Source organism: Phoca vitulina, unplaced genomic scaffold (assembly GCF_004348235.1).
Source record: "Phoca vitulina isolate PV1807 unplaced genomic scaffold, GSC_HSeal_1.0 scaffold24, whole genome shotgun sequence".
In the NCBI taxonomy this organism is placed as follows: domain Eukaryota; kingdom Metazoa; phylum Chordata; class Mammalia; order Carnivora; family Phocidae; genus Phoca; species Phoca vitulina.
Genome location: NW_022589727.1, coordinates 6,849,880 through 6,864,688, shown reverse-complemented (window position 1 = coordinate 6,864,688; position 14,809 = coordinate 6,849,880). Strand labels below are relative to the sequence as shown.

Genomic DNA, 14,809 nt, shown 5'->3' with positions numbered 1-14,809 from the left:
TTCCCATGTATCTTATATTTCATGATTTTATTTAAAAATTAATCATTCCTCCCCAAACATCTAGCATACTAACCCTTTCTTTGTACATTTAGCACCTGAGTAGCACCCAAAAGCAGGGAACAGAAGGGAAGCTTATTTTAAGTATTTTTAAAAATAGTTTTAGGATTGCATTTGGGAGTATCTTTTACACATTGGGTGACACCATTAACTGAAAAAGGATTTGGGGGAAAACACAATTAACTTTACAATTTGAAAGCCCTGCTTATGCAAAATTTCTATAATTCTTTCTTCTGAACTTAATGTTGTCTGTCTCAAAATATGCCAGCCTTGTTTATGATATGAAAGTCAATTATGTTAACACTACTTTTTTTTAAGTAACTCAAAGTAGGAATCCTGAGACAGTTGCCTTTTATTTCAGGTATTACATCTTATAACCTGTTTGCCTATTCCTCATCTAGGTTGATATATAGCACACATGTTTTTTAGTCCCTCAATATAGTTTCTTATTTTAAAAACTTTACATGGAGCATTCTAGGAAATAATATAATGATCTGCTTTAAGTTTAAATTCTCATCTCCGAAGCATACAGTGCCCTTATCATTTACTGTTTCACAGATCCAAACTAAATAGGCATTGAAACCCCTGAAGGATATATTGGAATTTTCCCTGAATTTGTGGAATTTTGTATTAAGCTTTAAACACTCTGAGGAAAGGTACTTGTAAAAAAACTAAGTGGCTCCTGAAAAAAAATAGAATACATTTTGCCATAAATTACCATCAAGTTCCTTAGGATACAAGTTAAGCCATTAGCTATTGATACTCCTGCGTCCTGTTTATTGGTTCATTCAACAAATGTTCATTACTTTAAGTATTTTTATTTATAAAGACCAGTGTCATTGAAATATGAAATCAAAAGTAACATTGCCCCTCTCCTGAAGTTCTACACAATATACACTGGAGTAGGGCCAAACTACATGCAAAAAACATTATTTATTAAGCACCTACTATATCTTATAGGGGTACAACAATAAACAAAAGTAATGGTATCTTTTGAGATCTCCACCCTCAGAGAGTTTGTAGTTTTCGTAAGAAGCATAAATACTTAACACATCACAGGGAAACCTAGAGATGTGAAAACAGCTAACAGGTAACTATTATGGAGCAGGATGAAATAAATACAACAATAAAGGAATGAGCAGACTACTCCTGGGGTGCCTCCTGGGGAAGGCACAACCAAGCTGAGCTGGGAGATGGGGAAACCACAATGGAAGGAGGTAGTGCTAAACCAGCCTTGAAGCAGGAGTAGCATTACAAAGGCTAGCAGAGGAGGCAGGGTATTTGAGCACAAGGAAATTGTATAACATTTTTTATTAATTTCTAAATGAAGTCTTGTCTCTTGATTTTTTGCGGTACACTAAACTAGCTAATAAGCAATGTCCTGAATTTCTTTTAAGACTTTATTTACTTGAGAGAGAGCATGAGTGGGAGGGGCAGAGGGAGAGAGAGAGAGAATCTCAAGCAGACCCCACACTCAGTGTGGAGCCCAACTTGGAGCTCAATCTCACAACCCTGAGGTCATGACCTGGGCCGAAACCAAGTCTGAGGCTTAACCGACTGCACCACCCAGGCGCCCCACAATATCCTAAATTTTGAAAAGTCAGGACTTGGCTTTATACATTTAAAGGACTAAGATTTCTAAAAGCTCTTGAGTCCCCAAGGAAGGGCTAGCCCTTTAAGGGTGACCATCTTAAATCTCTTTGGTTTGGTAGTTCTCTGTGCTTTCAGAAATGCTTCTCATTAGTTCTCTTCAATATTCCTGGTCAGCAAGCACCTATATAGGGGGATAAAAGGTATAGAAGACTCTAATCTTTAGTAAAAGGGCTGTGATTCATTTCAGGAAATCTTGGTATAATAAATAACAGCCTGGTTTTCCCTCCCTCCTGTTTCCTACAAGTACACCACAGGTTATATTTCTTGGTATTTCTTAAATACTCTTTTTCAGGAGAGTTTATTTTTACTATCTAGTTTCAAAAATACAACACAGATACTTTTTCCACCTCTGCCAACAACATAAATGCATTCTGTGACCTCCCCTTCAGGGACAGTTGGTTATGTTCGGATGGTGTTAACTTTATGTTTTCTAGAAAGTATACTAAGAATTCTTTGTTAAGATTTACCTTCACTCCTGTACCTCTGAAACAAATAATACATTATATGTTAAAAAAAGAAGATAGTAGGAAGGGAAAAATGAAGGGGGGAAATCGGAGGGGGAGACGAACCATGAGAGACTATGGACTCTGAGAAACAAACTGAGGGTTCTAGAGGGGAGGGGGGTGGGGGGATGGGTTAGCCTGGTGATGGGTATTAAAGAGGGCACGTTCTGCATGGAGCACTGGGTGTTATATGCAAACAGTGAATCATGGAACACTACATCAAAAACTAGTGATGTAATGTATGGTGATTAACATAACATAATAAAATTTAAAAAAAAAGATTTACCTTCACTCGACACAGACTAATCTTGTTTGCTTCCTTTAAAAAGAACTACGTTGAAACATCTGCCTACACTCACTTCTTGTTTCCATTCTTGAGGCTGATGGTCACTGGAGTTAGAGAGGAGAGGGCAGTGAACAGATCAGGGGGCCTCTGTTTGGAGCCCCAGGATATACTCTATAAACACAGGATACACTCTACAAACATAAAGCCAAGAAGGGTGTATGGGAGTATTGGTGTAAACTCTTAAGAATCATTTTCTTATGCTGCCTCCCTAACTGAATCTAAGTACAGTTGACTTTATTACCCAATGTTTTGTTTTCATTTTTATGCCTGTGAAGCTTGTCCTCACCACTTCTAATTTGTCTTTATTTCATTTTCTCTATAAGATTATTTCACCTTCTTTCTGGTCTTCATTAAATTAAAACTAGCCTTGTGCATCTGTTTCCTTTGGTAGATACAGAAAACCATGTATACAGCTGCTTTTCTTTCTCTTTCAGCAATGATGATCATATATGTAAAAGCAATTTGAATCAGTACCACTGTTGTGTATTTCTGTGGTGAATGGTTGTGCCATCCCATCAAAATATTTAAATCCCATCAAAGTATTTGGGATTATCCTCACAACTATGCATTTGCCTTATTCAATCTTCATTGTATCTCTATCAGATTTAATGATCAGATAAATGAAGATACTGATTTAAGTTTTTAGTGTGTGAATCACGTAAGGCAGTAATGTTCAGCTTTTTTTTTTTTTTTTTTTTTTTAAGATTTTATTTATTTGACAGAGAGAGACACAGTGAGAGAGGGAACACAAGCAGGGGGAATGGGAGAGAGAGAAGCAGGCTCTCCGCGGAGCAGGGAGCCCGATGCGGGGCTCGATGCGGGGCTGGATCCCAGGACCCTGGGATCACGACCTGAGCCGAAGGCAGACGCTTAACAACTGAGCCACCCAGGCACCCAGGCAGTAATGTTGTTAAAAAAACAGAATTTGCTAGGGGAAATAGAACCAAAGGACATTCAGTAATTTTGCAGTAAGTCTATTAGTTGATAGCTGAACATTTATTGATTTGTATAATTTTTCATCTAACCCTTTTCTTTTCCTTCATCTCCTTGGGGTATAACAATCCAATCACTGTGTTTTTTAGCTCTTAAAGATAGCCTAAACTATAGAGATTACCAAACCCAACCCCCTATTTTACAAATGTCTAAACTGCCTAAGAGATGTAAAGTGACTTGCCAAAAAAAAAAAAGAAAAAAAAACAGAACTCCTAAGTGGCAGAACTAGAATTCTAATCAAGGTCTTTGGACCTCAACTCAAGTATACTGCCAATTATTCCACACTTTCATTCATTCTTACAACAAATCAACGCATTACAAATTTTAAGAAATATAGTAACGATTAAAGATTATGAGGTTTAGCCTTTTCTGAATCTGGTAGTTACTATTACAAATGTTGGCATACTTATGGTATATATACCCTAAAAGTTGGTATGGCATTTGGTATCTGATGCAGTATTCTGTCATCTGTACATTATCACGTGTCTATATTCTTTTAAATCTCATAATTACTGACTTTAATGTCTTTTAGATTCAGTAATCCTAGGTTGTGCCACAATCCCTGTGGGAACTAGAATAAGTTATTAGAGCCTTGCAAATGCAGTTGACTGCTACATTCTGTTACTTTTCTCTTCCATTGATAGCCTACAGCTTCAGCTGCTGAGCAGCAGAGAGGCTTAAACCTCTAGGGCCCATTAGATTTAACTTGTTTACTGCATTGATATCTATATGTTAAATGACAAGAGAGTTCAGGTTATTGAATAATTTAAAATTCAGCTCTAATTGGTGTCATATGACCTGGAAAAGGCCATGGATGATGCCAGGAGCATGCTGTGAATTTCTTATAAATAATTCATAAATTAGATGATTCATTTGCCTGGATGTCTTCCTAAATGCAAAAGTTTGTAAGTTATAACTGATGATATAACACCTGTAAGTATTTAGTTCATAACGCTGGAAGGTAATCTACCTTGATGATCTTCTAGCAAAATCTGCCAGTATAGGAGAGTTAATTGCACTGGGGAGAATGAACATTTATTTGGGATGAGACTTTGGCAAACCATACAGTGCAGCTGTTGCATTACATAGCTTCTGTCAGCTTGACAACTGGTGCATGTAAGTCTGACTTTAAAAATGCAGCATGTCGTTCTATGCCTTATTTCACATTAATTCCAAATGTTCTGGGTAATGCAATGACCTGTCCCACACACAGTAATTTAGGTTTGGAAATATTTAATATAGGTCTTGAATTTCTGATGTCTCAATAAAGGGCACAAGGGGGAAATTTTGAAGTTATAAAATCGAGATTTTCATTCTTATAGTGGGAATGTGAGGATTGTTAATAGGGTGCTTGCCGGGATAGTAAATTAGTATTTCCCATCAGAGATATGAATATCATCAATAGATCGATAATATTTATTAATATTGTTAACCACTAATTCTGTGGCTAACAATTCATAAATGCATTATAAATAATCACTTCCTAATCGTGCAGAATAAATAACTACCTGTTGCAAGAATAATTACTGCAGTTTAATTCATCTCTTTTCTTATGGCTTCCTAGCAGAGAGATTGGCCAGGCCTGTAAAAATGATTTGCAGAAACTTACAAAACATCACTGTTTACTTGTTGATCGTATTTCACAAAGTAATACTGCAGGTGTTATTGTGTTTTTTAACATGTGAGAACACAGGAAAGCCTTGTATCACCATAGGAATAGTATGTGATTGTGGGTGTTCATGTATATGCTTGCACACCTGTGTGTGCATGCATACGTATATACAAGATCATATACAGTGTTTTGAGACATCTGTGTTTCCTATGAAGTCTTTTCTAAAATGTCATATAAAAAATAAATAAAATGTCATATTTTAAGAAGGTATCTTAAAGATTCAGAAAACCCTCTTCCAACTCAGAAATTTACTAATTTCCACTCTCAGAAAATTCTTCATTGTGTCCAAGCTAAGTCTCTCTCATTTTTTTTTAAAAACCTTATACTTTTCTCACATTTTGTGTCTCATGTTCCATGTTATTTTTATGTTGTCATTAACATGTATCTACCTAAGTTAAAAGCCATTGTATTCCAACTATGTCATAAGCCAAAAATGCCTGCAATTTCTCCTCATCTTTCTTTTGTGCTGTGGATCCCATAGTGTATCACATCAAAGATTTTATTGGCTTTTTTTGTGACACTTGTAGAGTCTCAACATGTAGTCAGAGTTTGTGGTACCTTTTATATAATACAGACCCTAACATGCTACCATTTTGAACTCAACTTTTTTTATTTGTTGTGATCTACAGATCATTTTCCTGTCTGAACTTATTTTTTCAATTATACTATTTGTTTTTCCTGCCTAGGTATATTCTTCTGCATGCTTTTCTGCTAAATATCATTCTTTTCATCTCTGATTAAGCACTCCATTCAACTCATTTCCATCACACAGATAGCCCATCACAAGTCATATTGTTCAGTTTGCTTATTGGGTTTTAAGCATATCTTAGCATATTCATAGAATCCTTTAATTGGAGGAGTACTCAATGTAATAATCAGGTTTAATTGGCAAACTATAGTAGGCCAAATCCAGTCTCATGAGTTAAGAATGGTTTTTAACTTTTTTAATGGTTGGGGGAGAAAAGAATATTTCATGAAATGGGAAAATTACCTTGAAATTCAAATTTCAGTGTCCATAAATAAGGTTATACTGGACCAGTCATTCATTTATGTATTATCTCTTGCTTTCACACCACAAAAGCAGAACTGAGTAATTATGACAAAAACCATACAGACTACAAAGTCTAAAATGTTTCTCATCTGCCCCTTTACAGAAGAAGTTTGCTAACCTTTGCTGTAGAGCAATGAAAATGAACAAGTTACAGCCACATGGCATATCGTGTATAAACTTCACAATTATAATGTTGGATAAAGAAGTCAGACACAGAAGAATATATTTCATATTATTCCATTTATACTTTAAAAATAAACAGGTAAAACCAAATTCTGGTATGGACTTTTAAGCAGGCAAGTATTCAGCAGAGAACGTTATTCCTATAAAAGTCAAGATAGCCATTCCCTTGGACAGGAGAGGTAGAGAGCAGTGATTGTGCTGTGCCATCAAGGGTCTTCTGCATGTAGGCAACATTCTGCCTCCCAAATGGTGGTTACATGGGCAGACATTGTCTTGTGATTATTCACTGAGATGGTTATATGGGTTTAGTACACTTTTCTATGTTTATTGTATTTCATATTAAAGAAGTTTTTTTAAAAGCTCCATCATGAAGGGGTGCCTGAGTGGCTCAGTCGGTTGGGTGGCCGACTTTTGGTTTCCGCTCTGGTCGTGATCTCGGGGTCATGGGATCGAGCCCCTAGGTCGGGCTCTGTGCTCAGCGGTAGTCTGCTTGTCCCTCTCCCTCCTCCTCTGCTCCTCACACTCTGACTTCCCCTGCATGCTCTAGCTCTCTCAAATAAATAAATAAAAATCTTAAAAAAAAAAAAAGGCTACATCATGGAGTAACAGAAGACTCAAGATTTGGAGTGAGACATATTCCCACTTATCACATATAATGTTGACGTGATCTTGGGAAAGTTGTGTTGATTCATTGAACTTCATCTTTTTATCTGCGAAATGGTAACTATAATAACTAGCTTACAGAGTTGCTAAGAATTAAAGGTTGAATATGTAAAATGTTTAGCATAGTACACAGTAAACTCTGAGTTAAGAATGTCCAAAGTGACAAGGTTTTCTGGGAGCATGTTATGCATTCAGTGGTATGTGAAGGTGAACATTTAGAGCCAAGTTCTCTCATCAGAAAGAGTTTGCATAGAGTTGTCTTCACTGACCTTCATTTTTCATTTCTCATCTCAGTTCTTTAAAGATTATTTTGAATTATAGGGGCACCTGGGTGGCTCCGTCGGTTGAGCATCTGCCTTCGGCTCAGGTCATGATCTCGGGGTCCTGGGATCAAGCTCCACTTCAGGCTCCCTGCTCAATGGGGAGTCTGCTTCTCCCTCTCCCTCTGCCTCTTCCCCCCCTGCTTGTGCTCTGTCTCTCTCTCTGTGTCTCAAATAAATAAATAAAATCTTTTTAAAAATTAAAAAATTTTTTAAATAAAAATGATTTTGAATTATTTAAAGGTATTGGTTTCACCAAGCACTTAACAAAACAAGATATCCAAATGGCTAATAAGCATATGTTAATTACTATCATTACATATCAGAAAAATGCAAAATAAAATCACAGTGAGATTTCACTACACACCAGATTGGCTTAAAGTAAAAGCATACTATCAGTGTGGGCAGCTCTTTCTGCCCACAGGTCCTGTCCCTGTGCTTTAATAAAATTTTGCACTGAAAAAAAAAGTGTTGGTGTGAATGTGAAACAACTGGGACTCTTTTACTGTGCTGATGGAGATGTAGAATAGAATGACCACTCTGGAACAAGTATTGGCTGTTTCTAATAAAGTCAAACATATGCCTACCCTGTGCCCAAGAGAAATAAATACGTGTTTCTAGAAAAAAGACTTGTATAAAGGGGCACCTGGGTGGCTCAGTCGGTTAAGCATACGACTCCTGATTTCGGCTCAGATCATGATCTCAGGGTCATGAGATCAAGCACCGCATTGGGCTCCATGCTGGGCATGGAGCTTGCTTAAGATTCTCTTTCTCCCTCTCCATCTGCCCCTCCCCCCTTAAAAAAAGGCTTGTGTAAGAAACTGCTAGCACCTTTATTCATAGCAGCCCTAAACAAGAAACAACATAATCCAATAAGAGAATGAATAAACAAATTTTGCTATATTCATACAATGAAATACTATGCAGCAATAAAAAAAGAATTATATTGATACAGGCAAGAACATAACATAAAAGAAGCTCAAAATTATGTTGAGCTTAAGAATCCAGCCACAGGGGTGCCTGGGTGGCTCAGTCAGTTGAGTGTCTGACTCGTGATTTCAGCTTGGGTCATGATCTCATGGTTGGTGAGATTGAGCCGCTCATTGGGCTCTGCACTCAGCGCAAAGTCTGCTTGGGATTCTCTCTCTCCTCTTCCTCTGCCCTCCACTCACTCACTCACTCACTCTCTCATAAATAAATAAATAAATAAATAAATAAATAAATACCTAAAAAAAAAGAAGAAGAAGCTAGCCACAAAAGAGTAGTGTACTTTATGATTCGATTTATATGAGGCAAAACTAATCTGTGGTCATAGAACTGAGAATAATGGTTACCTCTGGGAGTATAAAGATGTTGGTCTGACTAGAAAGAGCACAAGGAACTTTCTGGGGTAATAATGATTACATGGGTATATGCAAATGCAAAAATTTATCAAGCTGTACACTTAAGACATGTGCATTTTAGTATATGTAAATTATGCCTCCATTAAAAAAATCGATTGGTTCCTAAATTAGTGTTATATATCTGAAAAATTCATATCAAACCCATATGCTAGAGACAGCAGTTTGGGATTTGTTAGTTTAAGCCTTAGTTAAAAGAAGGTACATTTGTAAATATCTCATAGAAAGCATGGAGCAGCAGCTCCGGAAAGAAAAACACATCGTTTCATTCAGGCCCATTGTGACTTGCCTGTGTCCCAGAGGCAATATTTGTCTCAACTTCACTAATAAAATAACTTAATTTCTTATATTCAGATTCTACCAGGCAGTTTTCTATTTCTTCTCGCTTTCTATTCCTTAGTAGCACGTAATTCAGTCTAATCATGGATTCTGATTTTCATTTCTAATTTTCTGTGACCCATAACCCAACTTGACTCTTTCTACTTATCTGATACAGTTAGCCCCTAGTCACTATGTGCAAGCCCCAGTGCTCCACATCCAGAGGAGTAAATACAGCCCCTGACCTCAAGAATTGTCGAGGCAGAGAAGTCAATGATAACAACAGTAGTAATAATTTTAATAGGAAACATTGTTTGAATACTGACTTTAGGTTAGGCACTATCCAGAGTGCTTTATATGAATTATCCAGTATCACAACAACCCTAAGGCGGTGCAGGATGTCAGGGTAAGACTGACATCTTTTGTATGAGGACAGAGATGAAGAACCTCTCTATTATCTCAAGTATTTCGACTCTGGCCCGATCCTCACTTCAGCAAAATAAAGCTGGATAACAAAACTCATTCTCTTTAGAAGTAATCTGCTGTAACTGCACATCTCTTGGAGATATTACTTCCCCCCACACACACACATACCCCATAATGTTCTCCTTGAAAAAAGTTTGGGTAAATATAAGGGGTTTTTTTCCTTTTTGTAAATTGGTACCCTTATAAAAAAAACCCTTGATAACTGCCCATCTGACCACCATGTTTCAGTTTTTGAGGTAGATGCTGTCTTTAATCCCTGTTTTATTGATGAGAAAACTGAGGGTCAGGCAAGTTGAGTAATGTGCTTTTTTTGTTTTGTATTGCTGTGTAACAAGTTACTACAAATTTACTAGTTTAATACACATACACATTTATTATCTCACAGTTTCTCTAGGTCATGAGTCAGGCACAGGTTAGTTGGGGCCTCTGCTCAGGGTCTTAGAAAGCTGCAGTCAAGGTGACAGCTGGGCTGCGTTCTAATCTGGAGCTCTAGGTCCCCTTCCAAACTCACATGGTTGTTGGCAGAATTTATTTTCTTGCATCTGTATGATAGATGTCTCACTTTTTGCTAGCTGTTAGCAGAAGTCATTGCCACATGACCCCCTTCGTTGGTCTTCCCACAACATGTGAGCTTATTTCTTCAAGACCACTCTCCAACATTAGGGAGGGCACCAGACCCTTTTTTAAAGGACCACTTAATTAGGTCTGGCCCATATAAGATAATCTCCTTTTTATTAATTCAAAGTCAGCCGATGAGGAGGAGCCTTAGTTACATCTGTAATGTTCCTTTGGCCATTTACTGTAGCATAACAACGGGATTCATATCTCATCTTATTCCCAAAGTCTACCCACACTCAGGGGAGGAGATAATACAAGGTGGGTACACCAAAAGGACAGGAATCTTGGGGACCATCTTAGAATCCTGCCTACCAACATGCACAGTCACCCATCAGGTAATTGGCAAAGCAGTGTTCTCTTTGAGCAAAGTATGCATCAAAATCATTATGTTGAAATGCCTCTCAAAAACAGAAAAGTTAACTACCAAAAAAAATATTTTTTAATATTCCAAATACCTGACACTTATGAATAATTTAATAATTAGTACCATTAATGTAAGTATCAGCTATGTCAATACCTAAAAATGCACGTATGTAAATAATGTTAAGGAACAAAAATAAGACTATAAAATAATACATACATGCTCTTGTTATATTGCTAAAACAAGGATTAGGAAATATATGATAATGTTAAATAGTTGATTTAAGTTTCCAGACCTTTAAAAAATTTACCCGTCATTTTTTAAATATAATAATTCTATAAAAAGATAGCTTACCATACAAAATAGCAGATGATAAATGTTAAATATTTGTTTTGACAGTAAGTGCTACAGAAGTTCAGAGTAGGGGAGATTAATGTGGACTAGAATTTCCCTTTAGTTGTAAAATAAGGTTAATTTTTTTATGAGGTAGTTTATCATAAAATTTGCCCTAGGACTATTTTCTTTTCTGTAGCTTGCAACCTATTCAGTGTCATCTGCTCAGTGTAAAGGATTATGTGTCTTCTTTGAAGAGGACCATGTCTTTTTCCCAGATGTGGCTCATTCTCATTTGAATAGAATTCCTTTAGTATTGCTGTAGAAACTCAAAATCTTAAGAGTTCTTGTTAATAGCTGTCTTTTATCAGAAGATAGGAAACATGGTGTTGCTGTATATCTGTTGACACTTTTTGCCAATCAGTTCATCATTTTCAACTACTGCAAAGTAAATTGGCAGGATTTTTTCCCCCTTCTCCTACGGATCTCAATTATTCATTTATTCCATGTCTCCAGAATAAGATAAGCATCTCAACTGTTTATGAGTTCTAATTTAAAAAGAAGTTGTGGTAGACTGAATAATGCCCCCCCCTCCCAAATATGCCCATGTCCTAATTCCTGGAGCCTGTCCTAATTCCTGGAGCCTGTGAATGTCTCTTTATATGACACAAAGGATTTTATATGACAAGAGACTTTATAGATGTGATTAAGTTAATGATCTTGAGATAAGGAAATTACCCAGGATTACCTGGATGAGCCCCATGTTATCAAAACATGAGACACAGGAGGAGTCAGATGTCCCATGATACAGATCAGTAGTTCTCAAAGTGTGGTCCCAGATGAGCAGCGTCAGTATCATCTGGCAACTGGCTAAAAACACAGCTTCCCCAACTCTGCTCCAGACTTCCTGAATGCAAAACTCTGGGTATGAAGCCCAGGAATTCACGTTTAACAGTTCCTCCAGGTGATTCTGATACATGCTAAAGTTTGAGGATCACTGATATAAACTAAGTTTTGCTCTCCCTGATAGAGCAGGCTTGAGGCTAAAAAACCAGAAAGCTCACTCTATTGGCCTGCAACTACTTCCTTTCTGTGTGAGTTGTATCAGGCTATAATCACTTGAACAGCTTAATTGAAAAATCACTTATGTTTATAGCTGAAATTAAATGTGTTTTGTGTTTAACTGCTTTTGATTAGAATCATATTTTTTGGAAAGTGCTTGGTTTTATTTGTGTGCTATAAAGATATTTATAAAAACTCATCAAATTTCTAGCAGTAACTAACATCTTATTCAGGATAAGATGAAATGTTTTACAACAAATCTCATTGGGTATAATGGACAAAGGGCATTAGAAAGGGTATTTAAGGTGGCTGAATGGATTTCTTGGCTTAGTATTTAAAAGTAAACATTTTAAGACATTAACATTTAATGTTTTTGTCTCTTCTCAAAGTTGATTTTATGTAACCCTCATTATTTGCAACATCCTGTCATCTTGCTTAAGCAGCAAATAGCAACACTTTCTTTTTCTCATCCCTGTGGATTTACTGAAATGTAGATTGTTTGAAAATGGTTTTAGCTTTGTGGCACATGTCTGTTTAGCTGTGTGAATACGATCATTTATTATTTAAGAAGTCAAAACAACAACTTCGTTTGGTAAACCTGTATCATTGATTTCTGAAAAGCCAAAAGAGCTCATTTCAGTGTACTCTCATTTGACAAATGATCTTGTGGTTCCTTTTAGGTATCCAGTAAGAAAAGCACTCTTCAGTCTTCAGCTATGGAATTAGATGGTTCCTACTTGAGTGTAGCCAAATCACAATCCTGCTATCAAACCAAGCAGAGGCCTAAGTCTGCAAACCAGGACTCAGCTTCAGAAGCCCTTCTGCAGTTTAGGAATAATTCTTTGAAACCAGCAGACTTCCGTTATCCCAAAACAGACCTAGACAGGGTGTCATCAAAGACCAGAACATGTGATTATGGATCCCCGGGGAGAAAACTAGCAGATGCAGTCCCTACAGAGAAGGTTCCACCAGCAGAATTGAAGATGAAAGAATGCCAACCCCTGAAGCCTACTCCATCCAGTCAGTGTTGTGGTCATAGGCTTTCTGAAAATGTCGATTCTATTCATGAAAGACATCCTACACACATGGCCCCTCAATATTCCAGAACACATCTGGAATCATGCAGTTATTGTGGGCTCTCCTGGACATCCCTGATACATGGTCAAGGGACCCAGCAGTCTGGTGAAACTGATGTCAAAAAGCAAGTCTCAGAAAATAGAAGACAGCAACTTATGCTTCAGAAAATGGAGCTGGAAATTGAAAAAGAGCGCCTTCAGCATCTGCTGACCCAGCAGGAGACAAAGCTTCTCCTGAAACAGCAGCAGCTTCATCAGTCTCGACTGGATTACAATTGGTGAGTCTTATTTGTTCTTTCAGCAATGTCTGTAGCTTGGAGAACACGGTGTAAAGTAACTGTTGTGCTACTCTAACACTTGCGAAGGAACAGAGGTTCCTCAGGGGCTTGGCTTGCTCAAGATGCATGCTCACTAGGACAACTAAGTAAATTCCACTGTCATATTTGGAAGACTTGGAAGATTACCTTGTCTTCCAGAATGTTAGCTTAGAATATCTACTTCTGAGTGGTCCATTGTCACTTTTGCTGGATTCCAAAGGGAATATTTTTAAAAGAAATGATTGTATAAAAACCCTTTGCTGTTTGTGGTCATTATAGAGAATAATGGGCATTAAGTAAAAATTTGAGACTTCAGGATGTGAAATCAGATTGTGAAGCAGAGTGATTAACTATCACCATTCCATATTTATATCTATCCACCATAATATAAAATGTCACAAATGATAGGAGCCTTTTCAGGTCAGCCTTTTCTCATCATGAAGCATAACCTGTTCAGTAACCAATTCTTATAAACTTACCCACATTTAAACTCTTCCTCCCTTAACAATTCTTCCCTAAGAACAGTGTCAAAAACTAAATTGGTATTTTGAGATTATGTAGCTCAGCATAGTTTTCCATGCAGCATCATAAAGTTTGCCATCTTAATTTATTCAAGCAAAATTATTAATAAATCAGACACAATTATATTTAAACATAATAATATGTTATTTAACATATTTAACATATTCCACCAGCGGAATTGAAGATGAAAGAATGTTAAAATAACATATTTTAAACATGTAATTTATGTCTTTAAAAAATAAATTAGAAGTTGTCATAAGGAAATGCTTGTGTATATCCCTACCATTTCCTTCTTGATCAAACTTACTATTTCCCCGTTTATACACACTCGTACATCCTATACAGACACACTTAATACGAATGTCATTTTCTTTTACTTCTTAATTTTCTCTCACTTAAAGATTCTGCCTAATATTTTTTAGATTCTAATTTCTTTGAGAGTTCCATCTTGACATTTTTCCATGAGTGTAATACTTTTCTTGGAACCAGAAATGCTCTTCCTCTTTCTCTTCATTTATGGTCAGACAGTTCTGTTCTTCATTGTTGAAAGCTGGAGGCATTTAACGTAACTGAAAATGAAGGCTCCTACAACAAGATTGTCACCAAACTCCAAAAGGTTGCTTCAGTTTTATAACCCCAGTCTCTAATCCTCCAGTTAATGTGTCGTCTCTCCTAAGAATGTTATTTAACAAACATTTATAAAATGCCTGTGATATGTCAGAAATGGTTCTAGGCGCTTAGGATAGAAAATGAATCAAATGTGGTCTTTAAAGAGGGCACAGTCCAGCAGGGGAGAATGGATAATTTTAGAATAGGTATCATGTTCATTTGAACAGCACTGTTTATTGAAATAATGCTGCATAACGACAATAAAG

At 36.8% G+C, this 14,809-nt stretch overlaps 1 protein-coding gene across 5 annotated transcripts in view; it reads left to right on the top strand.

Moving 5' to 3' along the window:
- KIAA1328 (KIAA1328 ortholog) overlaps positions 1-14,809 on the top strand; it is a 357,595-nt gene that overhangs the window by 218,919 nt on the left and 123,867 nt on the right. For all 5 annotated transcript variants that reach the window (XM_032421314.1, XM_032421311.1, XM_032421316.1 and 2 more), the window contains one exon: positions 12,700-13,373. In XM_032421314.1, the coding sequence (XP_032277205.1) occupies positions 12,700-13,373 (674 nt within the window). The remainder of the gene's footprint in view (positions 1-12,699; positions 13,374-14,809) is intronic.